At 43.3% G+C, this 21,941-nt stretch overlaps 1 protein-coding gene across 5 annotated transcripts in view; it reads right to left on the reverse strand.

Annotated features, from left to right (window-relative positions):
• Positions 1 to 1,115, reverse strand: part of tox2 (TOX high mobility group box family member 2) — a 74,362-nt gene extending 73,247 nt beyond the window's left edge. For 2 of the 5 annotated variants that reach the window (XM_003973448.3, XM_011614044.2), the window contains exon 1: positions 169 to 1,101. In XM_003973448.3, coding sequence (XP_003973497.2) covers positions 169 to 261 — 93 coding nt within the window. In that variant the 5' untranslated portion in view covers positions 262 to 1,101. Of the gene's footprint in view, positions 1 to 168 lie in introns of all 5 variants that reach the window. The other 3 variants (XM_029826411.1, XM_029826410.1, XM_011614045.2) reach the window with 3 other exon arrangements.
• Between the last annotated feature and the right edge of the window lie 20,826 nt (positions 1,116 to 21,941).

Below are 21,941 nucleotides of genomic sequence, written 5' to 3' on the forward strand. Positions count from 1 at the left end.
TTCAATCGACAGATCAACTTAATTCCTCCCGACGGAAGCGAAAGTCGAGCACTTGTCACCGCTGGTCTCCCCAGCGGATCATCCTGTGTGTGTGCGGGCTCATGTGCAACCCATACATCTTCAGAATCTGCACATGTGACGCGCTAATAAAGTAGAGAAAATTCTTACCTTGTTTGGGTGGTAATAGTCCAAACCGGAGTCAGTCGGTAACGTACATGAACCCACGCTTGCAGGAGGAGCTGGATAAAATCTGACGTCCATCTCAGAGTCCGCAAGACTGACGGCATGAAAGCGTAGCTCCAGCGACTCTCTCTCCCTCTCTCTCTCACACACACTCGGTCTCTCTCTCTCTCCCTCTCTCTCTCTAAGGGAGCGAAAAGTAAAACAAGAGCAAGGAGAAGAAGACGATGCGCTCGTTTTCGCTCCTCACACCCGTCAGGGGCTACTTCAGTACCGGGTTTCTGTGATGCTCTGCTATCACATCCCTAAAGTTGTCTTTCAGAGAAGGTGCAGAGGCGTCGGGAAGCTTCTTCCCGACTCGATGCCCGCAGAAAACGCAAAAGTAAAGCGACGCTTGAACTTCTTCCTCGGCGAGGTCAGGGGCGGGAGGTCGTATCGACACACAGTCGTTCCTGTCGACGGTTTCACTCCGACAGAAACGCTCCGTGCCCCTCTCCTGCTTCCCAGACGCGCCGTAGCTTTGTCATGTGGCTGCGCTCGGACGCGTCCATGTGTTCCAGTCCGAGCGCGGCTGCGGCTGCTGCGGCTGCGACCTCCACCGGCAGGAAGAGGAACACGCAAATAAAAGGAACATTTAGAAGCCAAAGTGAGTCTCTCTCGGTCTTGTTAAACACAAACACTTGTTTATTAGGACTTCATCTTTGTTCACTACAGGCCAAATGTTTAGAAAAAATCCTTTGTTCTCATTTGTACCCACCATCTCCCCAATTTACCTACCGGTACATTAGTGAAGATTTGCAGCCAAAAAAAAAAGAACAACTTGTGGGTAATGCCCTGTACATACCATGCTGTTGCTAATGCTAGAGGAGGTTCCTTTAAGAAAGTCTAAGCAAGAATATCACAAATATCTGTCAAATATAGTAAAGTGTATTCTAATACTGTCCCTATATGTTATAACCATGTTGATATTTGTTGCAAAGTACACCAATGAAACTGTAATTTATTTTTATAAAAATGTGACCTTTCTTTTAAACTTTGACCTGCACTTTATAAGCAAGCTTGAACGCAACACACACATGTATTTTACACGTGGTGGGGAATAACGTTTCTTTAAAAATCTGCGACATATCAATACGTTGCTATAAATATTGAAGACAGTGTAACACTAGACCGCATCGTGCTTATAGAACTCTTCTCGAGTGCTTTAATGGCAGAGTCGGCTCGTGCCTCCCGGCCAATCAGATGTCAGGACACAGCAATAAATATAGTAACCACCTAAATTCAGGCATCTCTAACTTTACCTGCTTATATGTGTAACACTGGCATATAGGACCACAGAGTTCAGGCAAAGTCATGTAAAGCATTTCTGATAAAATCTGATTCACTCAGTCGACTCACACAACATGACTTCCTGCAGCTATTTTGAAAATGTGCTGGTTTTTCCACTTTATTTCATCTTAATGTCTGTCTCCAAGCTGCTGGGGTGTTGGGCTCACACTGCGAATACACAGACTACTCGTGGTAGCTGAGTTAAGCTATGCTGCCGCTGTGCTCCGGCTTTGACCCCTGGATGCACGCACACACACACACACACACACACACACAGACGCACGCACACACACACCTGGATAAAACATACTCACACAGCAGTCAACACAAGAGGATGTAAACTCTGAACAATGTTCTAACCAGATCTTCAAACAGACGGAGGGTGAGAAAAAAAGAAAAAAAACCCACCAAAACACATCAGTCGCGGCCAAATGCGTATCCCACTGTTTTTAAGAATAGGGTGGAGTGGTGTTATGTGCCCACTCATACGTAGGAGAGTGCCATTAATGGGATTTTTCCAACGCAGAGCTAAAATATGCGTGTTAAGGGTTCCATCCAGTGTGTGCATTTCTTGTCTTCTGTGTGGGATTCTGAGCGAGTGTGTGTGAGTGTGAGTGTGTGTGTGTGTGTGTGTGTGTGTGCGTGTGCGTGCGTGCGTGTGTGTGTTAACCAAGCTGCTATTGTCATCCCAGTGGGTGACTTGTTGCCCCCTCAGGACTGTGTCTGTGTCTGTGTAGCTATTATGCAGCATGGTGTCTCTGGCACTGGAGTGTGAGCCTGCTTTAATACCCGGCACAGATGGGCCTGCACCACGGGCCTGCTGTGGCAGTCTGCCATCAGCCACCAGCTCCGGCGACCCTGACTTCAAGCTCACGGGGTTAACATCACAAACATGACGATTTCCCTTCAGTCTGTATCTCTGTGCTGTTTTTGTCTTTCCTCCCTGAGTCTCTTCGACACCGTTGGTAATGCAAAACTCTGTTGGGATGGAACCTCCCGCCCCGTGGAACCTCAAATCAAGGCAAGGAACGATGTTTATTGAGAAGGGAAGTTGTCTGATAGTGAAAAGAATTAGATAGCAAAAACATTTCTAAATGGGGGAAGCAAAAAAAAAAAAAGGAAAGAGGAGTTAATATCTCAAACCATGAAACCTTCAGGAGTTTCTACAGCAGGATCACGCCCTCGGGCTAATAGCTAACGGTCTTCGAATAATTTCATCCACTTGAAGCAATAAGCAGAACAAACACTTTTTATTGCCTTGGTAAGAGCTCCTATCACTCGGAAATGTGGGGGAAATTATAAAATGCAATTTCCATTAAAGTCTCCAACCCCGTCAATACTTGGAGGACGTCAACAGTTTTACTTTCATTACTTAAGGGAGAGCTCAAAGTGATCGTAATGTTTTGAAAATTGGTGTCAAATTTCTATGGAGTTAAAAGCATCTCCAAGTAGTGACAGATGTTTTAATATGTCAAGGATTTCAGTCATATCCGCTTTCTTTATTATAATATTTATAAGTGATCTGTTTGATTTATTTTTTTTCCACTGATTCCCAGGTTTATATTTGTTTGGCTATTGTTATTATCTTTAACTAATATCTTCACTAACCTGCTCCTGTAATTCATAATGCTAATAATTGCTATCTTCATGCTCTTTTAATAAACAAAAATGCACTTTCTTCGGACACAACATTACTTTACATTATGAAATATAACCACATTTTTCAGTAAACCAAGTTTTCAGGCCCAGAAATGAAGGTGATGCATGTTTTAACCGTCAGATGATCCTTCGGGTCGTGAATGTCGCAGTTCAATTTGCCTTATTAACCATCGCTGCTGTTTCACTGGTGTGCGATGGACCAGCAGCATGAAGGTAAACAGGAACTAGTTCAACAGGTTCGTTAAACAGAACGATGACTCATTAACGGTCCACGTTCCCATCCGAAACCGCACGGTGTTGGTTTTTTCTTGCTGGAAGCAGCACATCTGCAGGGCCGACAGGCATCATGGAAACCGACTGATTCACCTTTCATTTGTTTCCGGTGAGTCATTGTGTGGAAGGACAGCTTGTAAAATGTGGATGCTTCCTAAATGCATCTATTAATGACTTTGCCTTTGCTACGAATTTTACTTCATGTCAAGCTCCGCTCCGTGGAGACGGGTACTTAGCTGATTTGTTTTTCATTCTCCCTGCTTCCATGTGGATGAACCTCACTCACCCTAGAAGTTGCCTTTTAGTGATGGACATGGAATGAATTCTCTCTTGTTCAAAGTGAGAACATTCATTTCCAAACTGAACTCTGTAACATTGAAGGCTCCTTTGTCACAAACAATAGTGATTTTGTGAGATAAATAGCGTATAAAGACCGCCCAGCTCCAAATCAAGTAGAAGGATGTATTTAAATTTGTCCTGGAGCCCCTAAACTGAGGACAAAGATGCCTCCATCTTGATGACATCATTAGCCACCAGTGTCTCTGCAGTAGCCTCCCAGACATAAAGGTGGCGCTGTAGTAGCAATAACTTGTCCAGGCAAAAAGCAGTTTGCTTTAAATCTTAATGTTTCACCCCAATGTCCAACAGATTCACTCAGCAAATTAAAGAATGTTTAGTTTGGACTACTTTCTTTCTAAAATATAGGAGGGGGCGGGGCTTGAGACGCTCGCAACAGACGTTCACTCCGAAATCAAACAACCGGCTACAACCAATCAATCCCATCATGGTGTGAGCTGGTGTGAGCTGTGTCCCACCCCCTGTACCTCTTCAGAGCGAGCGTCGGACTCTCCTCTTGTCTAGTCTGTAAACGACATGACAAAACCCCAGATCTGAAGAAATGAACAGAAAGAAGCGTAATATTAAAAGAAGGAAAATGTGCCGCCCTAGACTCATGTCCTGTCCAGGAAGTGGCTCGGAGGCAAGGTGAGACTGTGGCCGGACGGTTTCCAGCCTTCAGTGAGTCCTCTTTAGTCGTAATGTTTGCAGCTTCAAATGGATCTTCAGGGAGGTGTCGTGACGAGAAAATGATCAGATCTCAGCTCCAGGCAAAATAGCTCCACTTTAAAAATATATATCCAAAGCAATTCACTTCTTTTCTTTAACATGGAGTGATGCTAACCCACATTTGCTCACCCCCTGGATCACGTTCCTGTGCATTCTGAGGCTCAGCATCCGGAAACAGCGACCCTTCTATCCCAAACATCGGCGTCCAGGACATACAAACATTCCCCCTAACTTGAAGCTGCGATTAACCAACACTGACAGTTCCCGAACCAAAGCAGCTACATGCCAATGAATTCTCTGCAGAACGTGCACTGGTCTTCACCACAGCATAGTTGGGTTTTCTATCAAAGCATGTATGAATAAATTCTGTGTGAGGCCGTGGCAGCAGCGCCACAAAGGGCTGTTCAACGTGAACCTTAGCTAACCTTTTCTAGCCACTGACCTTCAATAATGAGACTATGTCGTCTCTTGTTCCTTCGGACAATCGGCCATTGAAACAACTGCCATTCATGGACTCCGCTCCTCCCTCTGTGTGACCCTTTTCTCTGTTTTTTTCCCCCTGCCGTTCGTAATTAGCTGCTGTTACGTTTTCAGCAGATGCAAACCGTCCACACACAATATTTGCTGTTGGTATGCACACGCGTGACGCCTTAACAATAGGTTATTTGTTTTCACCGTTTCCATGTTGAGCGCGACCAAGGCGGGCGGCCGAGACGGCTGGTTGTTGTGAGACGTTGTTGTCATGCAAAAACAACTGTGAAACAGGCGCGACTTCAGATTTGCCCCCGCAGATGTGTTATTGCAACTTCTTTTTCCACAACCGCCCCCCTCCCCCCACCACCAGCACCAGCACCAGCAGCATCCTCTCATCCTCCCTTTCCACTCCTGACTAAGCCCTCCTCTTCATCATCCTCTCATTCCGCGACCTTCTACTTATGTTGCACATGAGAAATGAGAGGGGGGATGGTAGCAAAGATGAATGAAACAGGGAGTGGAGAATGAAAGGGAGTGGGGGGGGGGAGTGGGGGGTTGAGGGGAGAGAGAGAGAAGAGCAAGATTGGGAAAAATGCCCTTTGACTGGATTTAAAAGTCTGTGGCATTTCATTTTCAGAGAGAGGGGAGCTTCATCTCCTTCAGATCCTTTAAGGGCCAACCTAATTGATTAATGTTTCCATCTCATTGGGAGGAGGAGGTGGGGGCCATTTGAAGCTTAACTGGAGCCTTTTCACATTCCCATCTCAACGCAGAGACACCAGAACGGAGAAGATGATGACAGAATGGGAGGCAGAGCGATGAAACAAAAGGTCTGAAATTCCTGGATGAGTGAAACACGCTGAAGGTCGAAATCATTCCAACAATAAATTGCGCGGAGACGAACGGGGACGTGACTCAGGCGCCGCCGTGATCTCTCCCCGTAATGGCGTGATGTGCTTGTGTCCCGCAAAGATGGCATCTCCAAAGGTTGTTCTTTACAAGGAACCCGATGAGGCACGGCCGAGACGTTTCAAGCAACCAGAAGGAAAAGGTGTTGGATCAATGAAATCTGGTCGTTAATCCAACAGTTTATCGGATCATTTACGAATCACCAAGTTTCTCCAGTCCTGATTCTGACTCCGGGGAGACGGGGATCGGTTTTATATGCATAACAACCTTATCTTAAATGTTGCATTGAAGAGTATCAGATAACCTACCGTGGCTGCTAAAGCAGTCTTTTCATGTCCTGTATGATTTCAGCACAGGACTAAATAAATTAAAAAACTGAAGAGCAGCATCTGAAATGTATTTCATCTAGCAGTTTAGTTGTTTTGCACTGGGATGCTTTTTTTTTGCTAGCATTAGCGCGTCAGCACGGCGGACTGACGCTGGCCTTAACGGGAAGGGTTTAGCATGAACATGGGATATGTTGGCTGGATGTAAAAAATGCCCTCCATATGGTAGCATAGAGGTGGGGGAAGGTGGGTAGAGACAGGGGGGTGGGGGGCGGGGGGGGGCCTGGAGCAGCCAGGACAAGGAAGGACAGAACTGCTGGAAAAGAAACTGGATGTGATGAAGAGGAAAGAGTGGAACGCCTCCAAACATGAAACTTTCCACCTCCATTTTAGAATGATCTCCCCCTTCATCTTCTATATTCCTCATTTGGACGCAGGAAGTGACGTCACTGAAGTGTTGAAATGCACCCCTCTAGTACGTGATGATGAGAACCTGTGTCAACGTGTGTATACCCTTAAATGCAACCATCAGTGCACCGAGGTTAAGGAGAAGGTGTGCTTGAGACAGATCTCACTCAGACAAAGAGTCACTAAATGAGTTGTAGAGGGAGTGTGAAGAATACGTGCTCAAGGCGAAGAATATACATTAACACTTTGATAATGTCAAGCTATGTACAGGGGCTCTCCCTTGGTGTTAAACAATTGACCTGATTTTTTTTTTTAAAAGCAGGAAAATCGCTTCCAGAACATCCAGTGTGATCACCTGCCCTTTACATGCTTTGACAACAACATTGAAATATTTATATATGGAAGACTCTGTGAGCATTTGCCATCTTAGAAACAAAACCAGTAGAGAGAAGCCAAAACAGCAGTGACCTTTATCCAACATAGTACACTAAATATGAAAGGTCAGCGCGCGTGGCGGGGGAGGGGCGCCGCTGATCGTCCAGCACGCAGCGGACGTGGACAAACTCCGGTAATGTCTGCGGCAGGATCCTGTGCTGCCTTCAGAGGTCGTTTGAATGTGAGGGGCTGGGAGGGAAGAAAAGATGATGGGCGCATCGCAGATGTGCTGCACTATATTCTCTGCTTGTCAGACATATTAACGCTTCAAAATCTGGCAGGAACTTAAACACTTCCTAATTTCCTCCCCAAATTCTGTGAATTTCAATGAAATCGTAGAATCAGCAAAACAAAATGTATCTATTCTCAACAATGAAGGCTGTATTAGAATTATAAATATTACTCACAAATGAAGGGCTGGTGTTGGTTTTAATGGCCTGCTGTCCGAACTAATCAGCAGTTTTGATGAACTTTTTCGTTTATGGAGACATAAGCGAGGCAGAAGAAAGGAAGAGACACGTGGTTTCATTTGTGTTCATCTGTAATTTCTGTTTTTAAATCATTCATAATTATCTGATCGAGTTCATCAGATTAGTTACTAGCTAAATTACAAGAAGAGGAGGAAAGTTTCTGACATACTTTAGTTTCATTTCCGGTCTTACCAAAACGATCATTTGTTTTTGCCCACTTTCATGTCAAATACATTAGCTTTGATCTGTTTACTGTCAGCTTTCAATATAACATCAAAGAAAGACTCATGAAGTTAGGCTTCATGATTATTCTCACTGATCCAAATCCCAGATTCTCAAAACATAACAAACACACACACACACACACACACACACACACGACACACACACACACACACACACACACACACACACACACACAGATGTGCCTGATGAACCATTTTTGCTCTTTTAATGATAATGTGACAATAATGTGACTGAAAGTTTGTGGTGGTTGGTTTTCATGAGTCCTAAATTTCAGTCCGTGTAACTGACCTGAAGTAATGAGTATTAGTGATGACTATAATAAACCGGAGGCTCTGCAGAGCTATAATTAGAACTACACGCTCTCCAAACCAGATTAAAACAATCACAGTTAAAACAATCATTAACTCAACACAGATCTGGTGACAGTGATGGTGTTAAATTCTACACTGTCATTTTTTAACTGTTATTTACCATTTTAAATGTCAATAACACGGACATTCTGTCCTGTGGCATGAGCACTTTGTTATTCTCTGTGTTCTGTTTTATTATTTCCATCCAGCAGAACATTTAGTGGAGTCGACTCCTGAATTCATACACAACATCAGGCTGATTGTTTCTGAGTTTCCACCACAACAAATGGGAGCCAACAGGAAGCATAAAAGTCGGTCACTTCCTGCCTGGCTGCTTCTCTTACCCACAGTTACAGTTGTTGATTAAACACAAATGTTCGAGCACATTTAAGAAAGACATTCAAATATGATTTAAAAGCTTTTGAAAACTCAAAATACATCTTTGATTTTTATTTGTGTTTTTCAAATTGTTTGATGAATGAGAAGAGGAGGAAAAAAACAATGGTTTTGAATAAATAAAGCTGTCAGAGCCATAAATAACATTATTATTATTAGTATTGTTAGTATTATTATTAGTAGTAGTAGTAGTAGTATTGTTATTATTGTTGTTGTTGTTAATAATAACAATAATGATGATAATAATAATAACAATAATAATAATAATAATACTAAAGGGTATATATTTTATAAAAACTAATCAGATTTATTACATCTAGGGAATGAAACTGGAGTAATATTTTATAGCGGTACTTAGAGAACAAAGCTGACTTTATATTAGCATCATTGATGATTAAATATACATATGAAGAGTATCCCGCTGCCTCGAGGGTGACTGTGTCCTAATCATCGGGTCAACCATGTCTTAGTTTGGCATCATTTATTTGTCCTGGCCTCCATTAATGTGGATAATGATGTCTTGTGCATTCATGGATCTATCAAACATGTTCATGTGTTCAGATTTCATGGACATCAACAAACATATTATTAAATCGTCTTCCTCCTCGCCATCACCTCACCTGCAGCAGTCAGCTGCGACACCCATTGGTCAAATATGACCTGGGGGTGTTTTTCTGGTGATAATACAGGAGAAGCTTTCACGATTCAAGAATGACTGAAACCATTTTGAAAAAACAAAACATTTTGCTGTTAGCCACATAGCTAAACTAAAAGTTAGCATCTAGCCTTGAAATGGTCAAGACCATTTCTGCACAAACTTATGGGTATGAACTGGACTCACTGCCCCTGGGTTATGTAAGGCTGAAGCAACATTCCACAACGCCATCTCCAAACACTGACAGGTTCACATAAACCAGGTCATCAAAGCAAAACTGTTTCGTCCTGGGGTTGTTCATTTATTTTAAGGGAAAACTGACCATTGCAACAATATTAGACACCACTTCTTTTTTTTTTGATGGTGAGAAGAAGCGGCCATGAGACGGACCAGTCTAATGCACCATAATCAGCTCTCTCTGCCAGCAGTTTTCATCATCACAAAAGATCTCTCTCCGACTTAAGTAAATGAGAAGAGAGGATCTCCAGATTTATACCATCTTGTTAAGTTATATAAGACACTCTGGGCTCATGACATACTTAAATAAGCAAAGGTTATGTAACCGCTCCATAACAGCACTTTATCACTGAGCAGCAAAGTAAATTAAGCAGGCACACAGGAATTTACAAGTCAAGCAAAACACTGGAGCAGATTCCTGCTTTTGTTCTCCGTGTGCATTAGCCCTGTTTTCACCTAAAAATCAATGTACAGCTGTAAAGTATTTCCTCCACCGCTGGTGACTCACAGGAAGTTAAAGAGAAAAGTGAAAAATAAGCCTGCAGACGGCACACACACACACACACACACACACACACACACACATGGATGAGGTGTTGTGTACCCATCTATTAGAAGAGAAAAGAGTGCAGTTTGCGAAGGTGGGGGAAGTTATTTATCATTATTCTGTGTCACCGTGCTGCCTTATAAATTCAGAATAGCTGCAGTTATGACTAAAGCCTTTCATGGAGTCATTAATATTTCACAGAAACACGGCCTTTTTCATATTAGTGGAGCCTTTTTACCATTTCGTTCATCCACTCCTGTCGCGGGCCCTTGTGTCATGGTGCATTACAGGTTTTTGCTTTTATCTGGCTCGGCTCTATCGCTGGATCTCTCTCTCTCTCTCTCTCTCTCTCTCTCTCTCTCTCTCTCTCCCTGTCTATCTCTCTCCCTCTTTCTCTCCCCTCTGAGGTGCAGTACTCCAACCCCATCTTGTGATTCCTCCTCCTCCTGATCTGCCTCCACCTCCACTATCGTGCTTCCATTTAAACCCCCCAAATTATCCCCAAACACCACGGCCAGGGATCCGTCACTGTCACGTCAAGTTGTTTACTGATAATTGCTGAGCTGATAATGAAAACAGATGCAATCAAAAGACAACCATCAGGGGCCTCCTGGTATTTATAGACAATGTAAACATCCTGCATAGTTTATGATGATTCCTCCATCAGGAGGATCCCTGATCCTCACATGTCCTCTTCGACAGAGTTTTAGCTTGTTAAGCTATTGCTGTATTTATTCCACCAGTTTTGTTTGTTTGTTGTTTCCCCCCTCTCTTTTGTGTTAATATGAGATACCTGACAGCAGATGGAAACACTTTAGTTATATTTTAATTAAACCAGCTGTGACCCTGTTAGCAGGTAACTTCTCATTGGTGTTACAGGGGAAGGAAAGTTTGTGCAGCTGCAGCTTTTTCATATTCAGCGTCTATAAACTCCCATCTTTATTACAGAACACTGACTAAAAAAGCACACACTTCACATCAGCAGTCACAGCACTGGAAACATTAAGAAAAAGCTCATGACCATATTTTTAAACGCTGCCTACGCTCAGAACGACACCTTTGTTATTACTGCAGTACAGCCTGCATTATGATGCATAAATTGCCTTTTATAATGGCCGTATGTTCATGACTCCACCAGGCTGAAATATCTGCTCACAGTTCACTGGGTTGTATGTGTAAAGCTGCTTTCATTTGGCTCACAATGACCCATTAACGGCAAATTATTGGCAGGTTTCGGAATCAAAGGCAGATCGTATTTGCGGGCTTGCAGAGAGGACTCGGCGTGGAGGAGGAGGCAGCAGATTCTGGACCAAAACACCATCTCTCTGCAGATTCACGAGTCCATAAAAGCGTCAAACGCTTTACTACAGGGATGGATAATTTTAGGAGGAGTACTTAAGTTTATTGGGTAAAAATATGCTGTTGTAAAGAAAATGCTGCCGCACTGTAAAACTACAACAGTTGTTTTATGAAGGCAGCATTGACTGTTAACTTTTTTAAAAACAAGCTCTTATTATTCTCAACATTTGTGCCTTGAGTTCATGTTAAATTATAAATTATTCTTCTAAAAATATGTTCTAAGTTATTAATCACACACTTTATCTCACGTTATGTGATTTATTATTTTTTTAAATTTATATTTTGTAAAGATAATTACCCTTTTCCAAAGTTAATTTTTTATTTGTGCCAAGATTGGCCTTTTGTAAAATCCCTTCTACAGATAACAGTTTTGCCTTCAGGCACCTTTTTTTTTTTTTTTTTTTTTTTTTTTTAAATAAAATGTGAACCAGTTGCTTCTGAAACAGCCAACACCTTCTGGGCTTTTCCACTGACATTTCTCACTCTCATTTCACCTAAAACCATTTGTTTCAGTCAAAACTCTGAAACATCATTCTTCACATCTATCTATCTATCTATCTATCTATCTATCTATCTATCTATCTATCTATCTATCTATCTATCTATCTATCTATCTATCTATCTATCTATCTATCTATTTTATAAAGACTATGAATATTCTACTCTATATTCTACATGAAATACACATTAATGCAACAAACTAGAGATATTCCCTAAAGAGAGCTTACACAACATTGTAGGTAATGTCTGCTGTATTTATTCTATTAAACCCATTTGGCTCTGCATTTTTTTTCGTTTGTGTACCTTTTTCTTCTTTTTATAAACAACAGTGACATCACTCGTGCAATCACTCCATCTCACTGAAGTTTCCCAGTAGCACCAACGTCAATGCCAGCATCACAATTAGATCCGTCAAAGTCATTAGTTTCCTTTCAAAGCATGCTCTGATGATGATGATGATGATGATGATGATGTGTGTGTGTGTGTGTGTGTGTGTGTGTGTGTGTGTGTGTGTGCGTGCGTGCGTGCGTGCGTGCGTGTGCGTGCGTGCGTGCGTGTGTGTGTGTGTGTGTGTGTGTGTGTACATACGTACACATGTATATACAGTATAGGGCATATATACTAAATTTATATATTCATAAAATCAAACAAACAAGCTCCTGTAGACCCTCAGCAGCAGGCTCACTCTATTATTTCCATCCATAATGTGCACAGGTGCTGCTTAATTCAATTGGAAGATATTACTGTGGCTGTACACATGTCTCCCAGTTACCAGTAAAGCAGTTGTCATGGAGATGATAGGGCTTACATAAGCTCAGAGTGTTTTTGTTCCAAATGAGTGCATTCTCTTCGCTGTGCTCATTTCATTTTAATTTGTTTAGACCCACACATACTGTAGAAGCAGAATTGATTCAACAGTATGTCTTTTTTTCCCCAGACCGAGTATGAAGCAATTTGAGAAGTAAACATGTATTTTTGTGGCTGGTGAGAGAGGAACGAAGGATGTTTTTATACCTTCTGCAAAGGTTGATAACATGCCTCCCTTTGGTACAGCCCCCCTCCCTCCCTCCCAAATGTCTTTTTCATGGGTATTCACTTAAAAAAACAACGGGAGATTTTTTACCTCTCAGCCAAAGTTCTTGCAGTCACGGGGATGGGGGTGGTGATCACCTTTGACCTCTGGGTCCAGGAAGGACCAGCTTTCAGCAGAGGATTAAGCGGCTATTGACAGAGGAGTGACATGATTGACAGGTTAATGCGTCCTCCCTCGTCAGAAGGGCCCCTGTGTCTGTCTGGATCCGACGTCTTCCCAGAACTCACATCTCACATCCCAGTGTGACCCGGACAAGTTCTGGGCTTCTGTGAAACGAAAGAGAAACACAGAAGAAGCTCGGCTCTAGACCGGATTCCTCTACAGACACTAGGAAATCAAACCCCCGAGTAAATTTTGCACTCGAATGTCACGTTATGGTCTTCGCTGTGTCCGTTGTTGTTCAACACCTCCAGTGTGCAGCAGACGCGCGTCTCAGATGAGGGAATTTACAGTCTCAGTGGAACATGTGGGAGTGGGTCGTTGCTGAATATTCATTTGAATCATTTCAATGTTTTTCAGCAGCGAAGTGGGGCATCGCCGTTTTCACAGAAACAAAAGGCAGCGAGCCCATTTGCGCCGCCATCACTTTCTGATCATTATTTGATTTCCAGTAATCAGATTATTCAAGCGATCCCACAAACAGCCACAGTTTCCCCCGATGCTGCAGGGACAGGTCTTCACCCGTTAAGATTTATTACCAGATTTAGTCCAAATTATCAGATTTTGACGGACTTATTCCGTCCACCGAGGAGGTTATGTAACAGTCGGCATTTGTTGTTGGCAAATAACATCTTCAAAAGATCAAAGCCAAGGGGCTAAACCTACGAATTTATGTGTTACTCTGTTACTACTTCTTTTATATATCTACTACATTGGATGTCGCAGGATGTGGGTAAATTAGATGCTTGGCAAAGATCTGCACTCTCTCTAGTTTCTTTCTTTTTTTTAATACAGCTTTTACAACAAAGGAAGAAATAATAGAAAACCGAACTGATGTGGCCACAATGAGATTGGAAGACATATGAGGACAAGTGTGGCATTGCAGCGACAAAAAGTCACTTCTGAAGTAAAAAGGGGACAAATTTCCTGTTGAATAAAAATGGAAACCACAGCTGGACAGCTGACACTAAGACCATGGGCAGCGCCATGCTCATCAAGACAAGACCGGATGCTTGAAAAATAACAGGAAGTTTAGTCTTACATCACTGTGTACATCGGTACTCTGAAAGGAATCCAGTAACCGCACTGAAACATGTAAACCAATAAAGGTTTAATTATTGCGTTTCTGTAGTAAACAAGTCTGCTCTGATTTTTCCAAGGTATCAGATTTGTACGGCCGTGTCAGCAGGCTCACTAAATGATTTAGTAGAGTCCCCACATCATGATGCTCGTTCACAGCTCTGTCTCCATATTATTCTATTATTACCAATATTATTTGTGTTTCCAGTGATGTAAGTATGAGCATCATGGTGCGTTCATGGAGAACCCGAGATTATCCCTAAGTGCTTGTACTATCTTGGTGTTTTGGTTGGCTATTAAAATTTGCATTTCAATATCGATCTGGTTTTATTTTGGGGTTCTTTCATTGTTCCTAAATTCAATTTAGGAATCTGAGTATTTTTGGCAGGATTTGTGCTTATGTTCACCTATTTTGCTGTCAGACGATACATTCAGGTACGTTTGCATCACTATGGATGGGGAAATGCCAGTTTAGAGTGTGAGAGGAGATGAAGGTGTTCATCGTCCAAAGATTAGCTGCCGGTTGGCAAATCTGAGCATGAACGATGCATCAGGGCTGTCATATAAAATGTGAGTGCTTTTTCCCTGAGCAATTTAATCACCACCTTTTATGGAGGCATCAGCCAGTCTGAAAGACAGAGTATGAGGCTTGTCAATGGACTTTTTTTTTTTTTCAAATAAATATAGGGAATGTGTGCTATAATTACACAGTGGTGTAATGATCTTCGGACCACTGAAAGGCTAATGCCTGGTGATTGGCTTAATGTGTGTTCATCAGCAGAATATGCGCCATATTGACGCTTTCCTTCGGTTTTCTTTCGTCTGGCCACATCAGCCATCGTTGCGAGGCTTCGGTAACCTTGTAGAGACTCATCATGACCCTCGGGGATGGTGGGCTGACTGGAGCCTTTGTCTTCCTAATAAACGAAACTTAACAGAAATGGCCTATTCTGTGTAAAATGAGTAATTTCAGTCGGCATCTGAGGTCAGCGCTGCAACCATAAACCAGCTCCACAGTCTCTGCTACAGCCGCGTGGTGTGAATAGAGGCCGCCTGTTAATGACTTTCGTTTGTGCTGAAGTCTGGGTGGGATGATGGTGTTTTGTTTTCCTCAGCAGTTAAAGGTAAAACGAAAGCGACGTGCCGCTATGATTTAAAGAAATTTAAAATGAAAACAGCAATTAACATTTGCTCATTATCAACCCGGTCAACCTATTGCGCAACCCCCGATTGAGCAAAATTACAAAAAGGTGGCTCTTCCCTGCTGAAAAAGCATTATTAAATGCTAACTGCCTTCATTGTGACATAGAAAGGAGTCTATACCGGAAACTGGGCGGATTCTAGAGCGCCTGGCAGCCGCCATTCTGCGCTGCTACATGTCTACGCGTCACCTCTGGCCTTTCCAGTCCCATCAGCCAGCTCATTTTCCTGTTTCTCAGCCGAGAAGGTCGGGGGAATCGCCTGCTTCTTCTAGTAATGCAGGATTTTAATCAGAATGAATGCAGGGTATGGCTCCGCACATGCACTGTACATGCACTGTGACAGAACAGCGACGATGATTTGTGTCCTCCTGCAGGGCACTTTGATCACATGATCCTGATCCAGACGAGATCTAGACTTGCTCCTCATTCTGTTCATACTGCACCAGGAAGTGGAACAGTAATTAAAAATTGATGGTGTCACGTAAGTTGGTGATGGCGCCACCTAAAGGCTGAGACACACTTTCCATCATTTGTTAACGAAGACACAATAGGATCCAGGTCTGTGTGTGTGTGTGTGTGTGTGTGTGTGTGTGTGTGTGTGTGTGTGTGTGTGTGTGTGTGGTCATATCTGCTCAGGATCTGGGGGAGGGGGCACACAGCATTTCAAAATCCTCAGTAAAACTCAATGTGACAAGATGGTTACTTTCTCTCTCCGCTGTGACAGTTCATTCTGAACCAGGAAAAACGTCAAAAATGTTTAGCTGCGGTTGAGCAGAGTTAATTACAGAGCCCAGGGCAACTCAGACTGGGGCTGCTAATGGCCTTGACTCGCCGATAACGTTCCATTTACCGTTTTTAAGCCTCTGATGTCATTTATTCAAAATCAAATATTTTGGCAGAAGTGATGGGGTTGTGAGTTTGCCGTAGAATTTAAATTAACCAAGAGTCTGCTGTTGTTTTACCTACCGCTACCTCACTATTTTAATTTTTATTGACATTTTTGGTGTCCAAGTATTACTCAAAAGTCAAACCTACTCTGGCATGCAACAAAACTGTCACCTGACATTTAGACACCCTGTTGCTTCCTCTGTCTGCTCCTTTGAGGCCATGGCGCCACTCCCACGTGTGTCCGTGGTCGCATCCGTTCCTCCTCGCAGGTCACGTCGCTGTGGCTTTGTGAACACGCGGGTGTCGATGAAACAGCAAGCGGGAGCTTGGCGGCGGTCAGGCCAGAGCCAAGCGAACCGAGCTGCAGAGCTCAGGACCCAGAGATGGCCTGTGAAATGAGCTGGAGTTGGAAAATAACCAGGGGGATATTCCACGCCTCGCTGCCAATTTCACTATCATAATCAACCTCAGCTTCGGCGATATTATAGGGCTGAGGATTTTCGCTGACGCCCGAACTGTGATTCCCCCCCCCCGTGCAGGAGATAAGAGAGGAGATAAGAAATATGTGGGCGCCAAACTGTTGATCATGCAAAATAGGGGGGGAATTAAAACTGGAGCGCTGAGTCGGCATAAATCTGGTTTGAAATGTTCTTTCATGAATTTCCTCCATGAGATTGATGCCTGGCTTCGCTTGGTCCCATGTGCTAATTGCATCCACAGTGCGACGGCAGAAAAACACGGAAAGAGAAACATATTTTGCCGCACCCACATGTCCGTCTGTTGTGCTACCAAACAGCATCGCATTCACCGTTTTTATACAGCTACACAATGCATCCAAGCTAGCAGTGATTTTACTTTAACAATGCTCCTCAGAAACAAAGACGCTTCAGGTGAGACTCATATTTGGGATTCTAAACCTTAGCAAAGCCGTATATATGACTGTTCTACAGGTAGAGATTTGAATGCTACAGAATGAACAAAGAGGCTGAAGACCTTCGTCCTCCTTCATCCTCTATCAACAGGATGAGCCTGGGTCTGTTCGAGGTTTTTTCCTGTTAAAAGGGACTTTCCTGGACACCATTGCTTCCTGGGGATCTAGCTCTGATTGTGAGCCTTTCCAATCCCGAATTCTATTGTAGTCCATAGAAGGTTCGGTATCATTCAACTCAGTAGCTTCTCCTCTTTCATGTGACCACAACCAGGACTCAACTGGATTCACAACAAATAAGCCCTTCATTCCTTTTTCTGGTCTAAGATGACAGAACAGTAACAGAACTCAAATAACCACTCAGTACAACCAAGGACCACAGAAAACCACCTCCGATCTCACAGTTCCTGGAACGTTGAAGAAGATGGGCTACAGCAGCAGACCACACGGGGCGCCGCTCCTGTCAGCTAAGAACAGGAAAGCGAGCTTACAATCTGCACAGAATATCCAAAATTGGACAACAGAAGACTGAAAAAACTGCCAGGTCTGAGCCTCGATTTCAGCTGCAACACTCCAAAGGTAGCAGCAGGATTTGGTGTAAACAACATGAAAGTCTGGATCCGTCCTGCCTCGTGCCAAGTGAGCATCATTGAAACGCCGCAGCCTACCTGAGTGTTGCTGCGGACCAGGTCCCTCCCTTCATGACCACAGTGGACCAGCTTTTGGTGGCTACCTCCAGCAGGATATTACACCGCGTCACAGAGCTCAGATCATCTCAAACTGGTTCCTGGAACATGACGATGAGTTCCCTGTACTCCAGTGGCCTCCACGGCCACCAGATCCCAATCCAGTGGAGCCCCTTTGGGATGTGGCGGATGCCAGTCACGCTGGCATACAGGAATATATCTCGATCAATATGTGCCTGTTGCCTGCTGGAGACCTTTAGAAGTCTATTTCTAGCGAGGCATGAGCTCCAGCCTCATTGTGTACCTGTGTGTTCTACACAGGAAATCTCCAGGATATTGCATAGATCTTTCACTGTAAGTACATCACACCCCTGCCATGAATGTTGCTGTCATTCCGGCACCACAGAACACACTCATTAGTACTGTGGTGCACTTGTTCTGTAGCATCAAGCACCTACCAGCCCTGACTAATTTTCTGTTTGTGGTGTGAAACAAAAGCCCTCTAAATCCCCCCGTAGGCTCCGGAGTGGCTTTACCGCACATCAAACTACACTAATTACCTCTTTGCATGATTAATTGGCCCAATTAGAATTAGCAGAAGAAGGAAATGATTCTTGGCAAGGTGCGAAACACTAATTAGCCATAAAAGAACATTTATTAGTGTTCAAATTTAATCTGGGGGAACACAATGGGATTAAAGAGGAAAAGACAGTTAATATGTGGCGTCTTCAGTCACTCTCTGCAGCAGATGGATTAATGAGTGTCACTGCTTACATCGGACTCTCTCTCTCTCACACACACACACACACACACACACCCAGTGTTACTGTTAGAAAACACCCGTCTTCATCCATCATACAAAGTGGCAGTTGTAACACAAACATTCCAGCACTGATTGATGAGTCCAGACCAAACAAACGACTTATACGCAGTAATCCCGCGCAAGATTTATGACTTTGAAGGCAATGCATTTCAAATTTGCAATAACGGAACCTCCAACAATAGAACCAGTGGCAGCACCAGCGGCTAATGGGGCTTTAGCTGTGGCAGCATTTATAGCGGAATGCCGCGACACGGCTGCAATAATGACGTTGCTTTACATTAGCAAGGGCGGCGCGTCTGCAGCATGGAGGGTGACAGCTGCACAACATTTGCTTATGATGGAGGGGGGGGAAGACGAACAGGCAAGTACGTAACAGGCAGTGTTACGTACCCTCACTGAGAGGGTGAGCTTTGGTCACATGCTGCACGTTCATGAACACAGAGGAGAAAACTACAATCTGCACACGAGCCTTTGGACACAAGCAAGATCATAAAAAGGAAGAAAAAGGATCCTATCAGTGCGCCCCACCACTCACTGTAACCCCGTCTCCATGAAGCAATCAACCAGCCGTAAGCTTTACATAACATGACCTTATAATTCCAGGCCTGTGCAATATTTACTGACAGCGAGCTGTGAAAAATAACAGTGTGCATACATGATGCATGAAAATGTATTCAGCACATCCTGGGATTCGCTTTTCCAACGAGGACGGCGGCAATATTGTCTAGATGAAGTTTGTTTTGGCAGTGGGGCACAGTTTCTTGTGATTTAAGCGAGTAGGAGGGAGTTTGGCAAGAATGAACACATCCCATCATCGTTCTCACAGGATCAATGAGCGCGATGACTGCCTGCCCAGCGAAACCAGCAACACACACGCAGATGCAGCAAATCACAGCAACATCTGTCATGGCTTCACACCACGGCTTTGAGCAGAGATTCAGGCCACAATTACATATTTATTCTAGTTTTCACACTTAGGAAAGAGGAGCAATTAACCAGACTTGGTAGTTGTTTGATTTTTGTGGAAGGGAGGGGCTGAAAAACAAGGTAATAAAAGGAGAACATCAATTTCCTTCAAATTGTGAGGGAAACGCTGCCAGTCACGGGGCCTCTGACCCAGCCATAAAGTAGATTAACAGCATCGGCGGACGTCTGTGGACATTAATCTATTGATGGTTGGTGATTACTAAAGTATGATCACAATCTCAGGGAGCCCCTCATCTCCCTGGGAAACTCCTAATGAAATAATAGGAAAAAGTTAACGGGCCACCCCTGAAAAATCACACGTCACTTATAAACGTGCATCAATAAAGGCGGCGCCGCACTCCCAGCATGCAGCAGTTCCACGTGCTCGTGAGGGAGAGATCACCCCAGAATGGGTGATGACCAGTAGAACGCTGCACATTTCAGGGTCGGGGTTGATGTCCAAATGACACCAGAAGCTGCAGCCTCTGATGATTGTTGGTGCTGGATGGATCGGATCCACTCAGTAAAAAAATATGGGATTTCCTGTTATTGGTAGGATAAAAACGCTAATGAAGTGCTACTGGAATTGTTATCTTAGCAAGCTCGTGCTTTTCATCTTTCACTCCAAATGACTGAATTATGGTACTGCTGCCTGTACACTGTATGTGCTATACGACAGGTGTAAGTCATAATAAGTCACAATATAATCACGTTATTTCAGAAATGGGAACAATATGATTCATTTCAATTCATCTTCATTGTGTCGTCTGTTAACCCCTCAGTGTGATGTCATGATAACCAAAGTTAGCTAAATAATGATGCACTAACTTCCAACAGCAAAACAGTTCAATGAGGGCTTGGACACTCAAAAATAAAAAGATAAGGCAAAACTCTTTTGTTATCAGGTTGGTTCCAGGTTTTTTATGCAAAAATAATTCATTCTCAGAATTCATCACCTTTTACAATGTTACCATTACCGAGTGCTACATCTTCTCACGTAGACGTCGCCTTAGTTTTTAGCAAACAAAGGGCGTTTAGGAGGAAAAGTGGATTCAGGATATACAGTCACTAAGCAACAGCTCAATCCACTTCAATCCACTGCAAGAAATGTCATCAGCTTCCTGCCACTCGTCAGTCTCCACATTGGTGTCAACTTTCTGGGGTTTTTTTTGGTGGTTTAAGCCACCGATAGCAACGTTTAAACCCTCCATTAATTCAGTCCCAAAGTTGCTGCGGGGGTTGTGTGTGTGTGTGGGCGACAGTGGAGGTGTTTGATTCAGGATTGTAGACTTCTTTGCCATCAGAGGCACCAACCTTTACAAATAAATACATACATAATTTAGCAACTACAGCAATTTAGATGCGTCGTGCAACAGAAATAGACCTAAAGAAGCAATCACACCAACTCCACTACACTGAGTGCTCGTGGGTGGCAACAACGTCCACTGGTTGACATCCGGGTGGGAACGCTCACACTTTTGGAGGCACACTGTACCGTCGTATCGCCACAGATCCAAATCTGAAGATAGAAATAGGAAAACCTCATTGTCTTTGCACAAGATGGATTAAACCTTGTGTCGTAAATGTTGGTGATGATCCAGATTCCAGAAGGACCTGTGAGCTTCCAAGCAACCTATTTCATGCAACTTCGTATGAGTACTGCCTTTAAATGCAGTTTACTAAACTACTGGTGCTGGTTAACCTGTAGTTATTTTAAAACTGAACAACCTCCTTTAAATGAATCCTGTTGCTTGTAGACGGAGTTTTTTGGGCTGACAAAAACATCCCCACTAAGCTTGTTATTTGCTCCCTTCGATGCAGACTTTGATCCCTTCACACATTCCACATCTGTTGGAATGCATCACAACTGGTGTGAGTGTCAGTAGTGCAGGCAGTTAATATAGTTCATCTTGACAAATGAATCATTTTGTGCCTTTGACGTGTCACAGTGACATTTATTATTCACTTCCTTCCTCACCCTCTTTATCCCGACTGTCTTAGAGGTCTGATGTTTTCATTAAATTGTCATATACTGTATTATTGTTGTCACAAATGCTGTCTTTTGCGTAGCTACATTTGGGTAAGTGTGTTCATATTCCTCCTTCCTATATCCACCTGCTCCATGTGAGATTTCCAGTGTACATCAGGTGTATGTGTTATTACATTTGTCTGCTGTTAGCGCCTTTTGTTCCTGAGCAGGCTGTCAGCTAATTACCGCAGTTTAGACAGGCAGAAATAAAAGGAAAGACAAGACAGAAAGTAATTACCCAAACCTTGTTTTTAAAGAGTTTTATTGC

Source organism: Takifugu rubripes, chromosome 19 (genome assembly GCF_901000725.2).
Source record: "Takifugu rubripes chromosome 19, fTakRub1.2, whole genome shotgun sequence".
Lineage (NCBI taxonomy): Eukaryota > Metazoa > Chordata > Actinopteri > Tetraodontiformes > Tetraodontidae > Takifugu > Takifugu rubripes.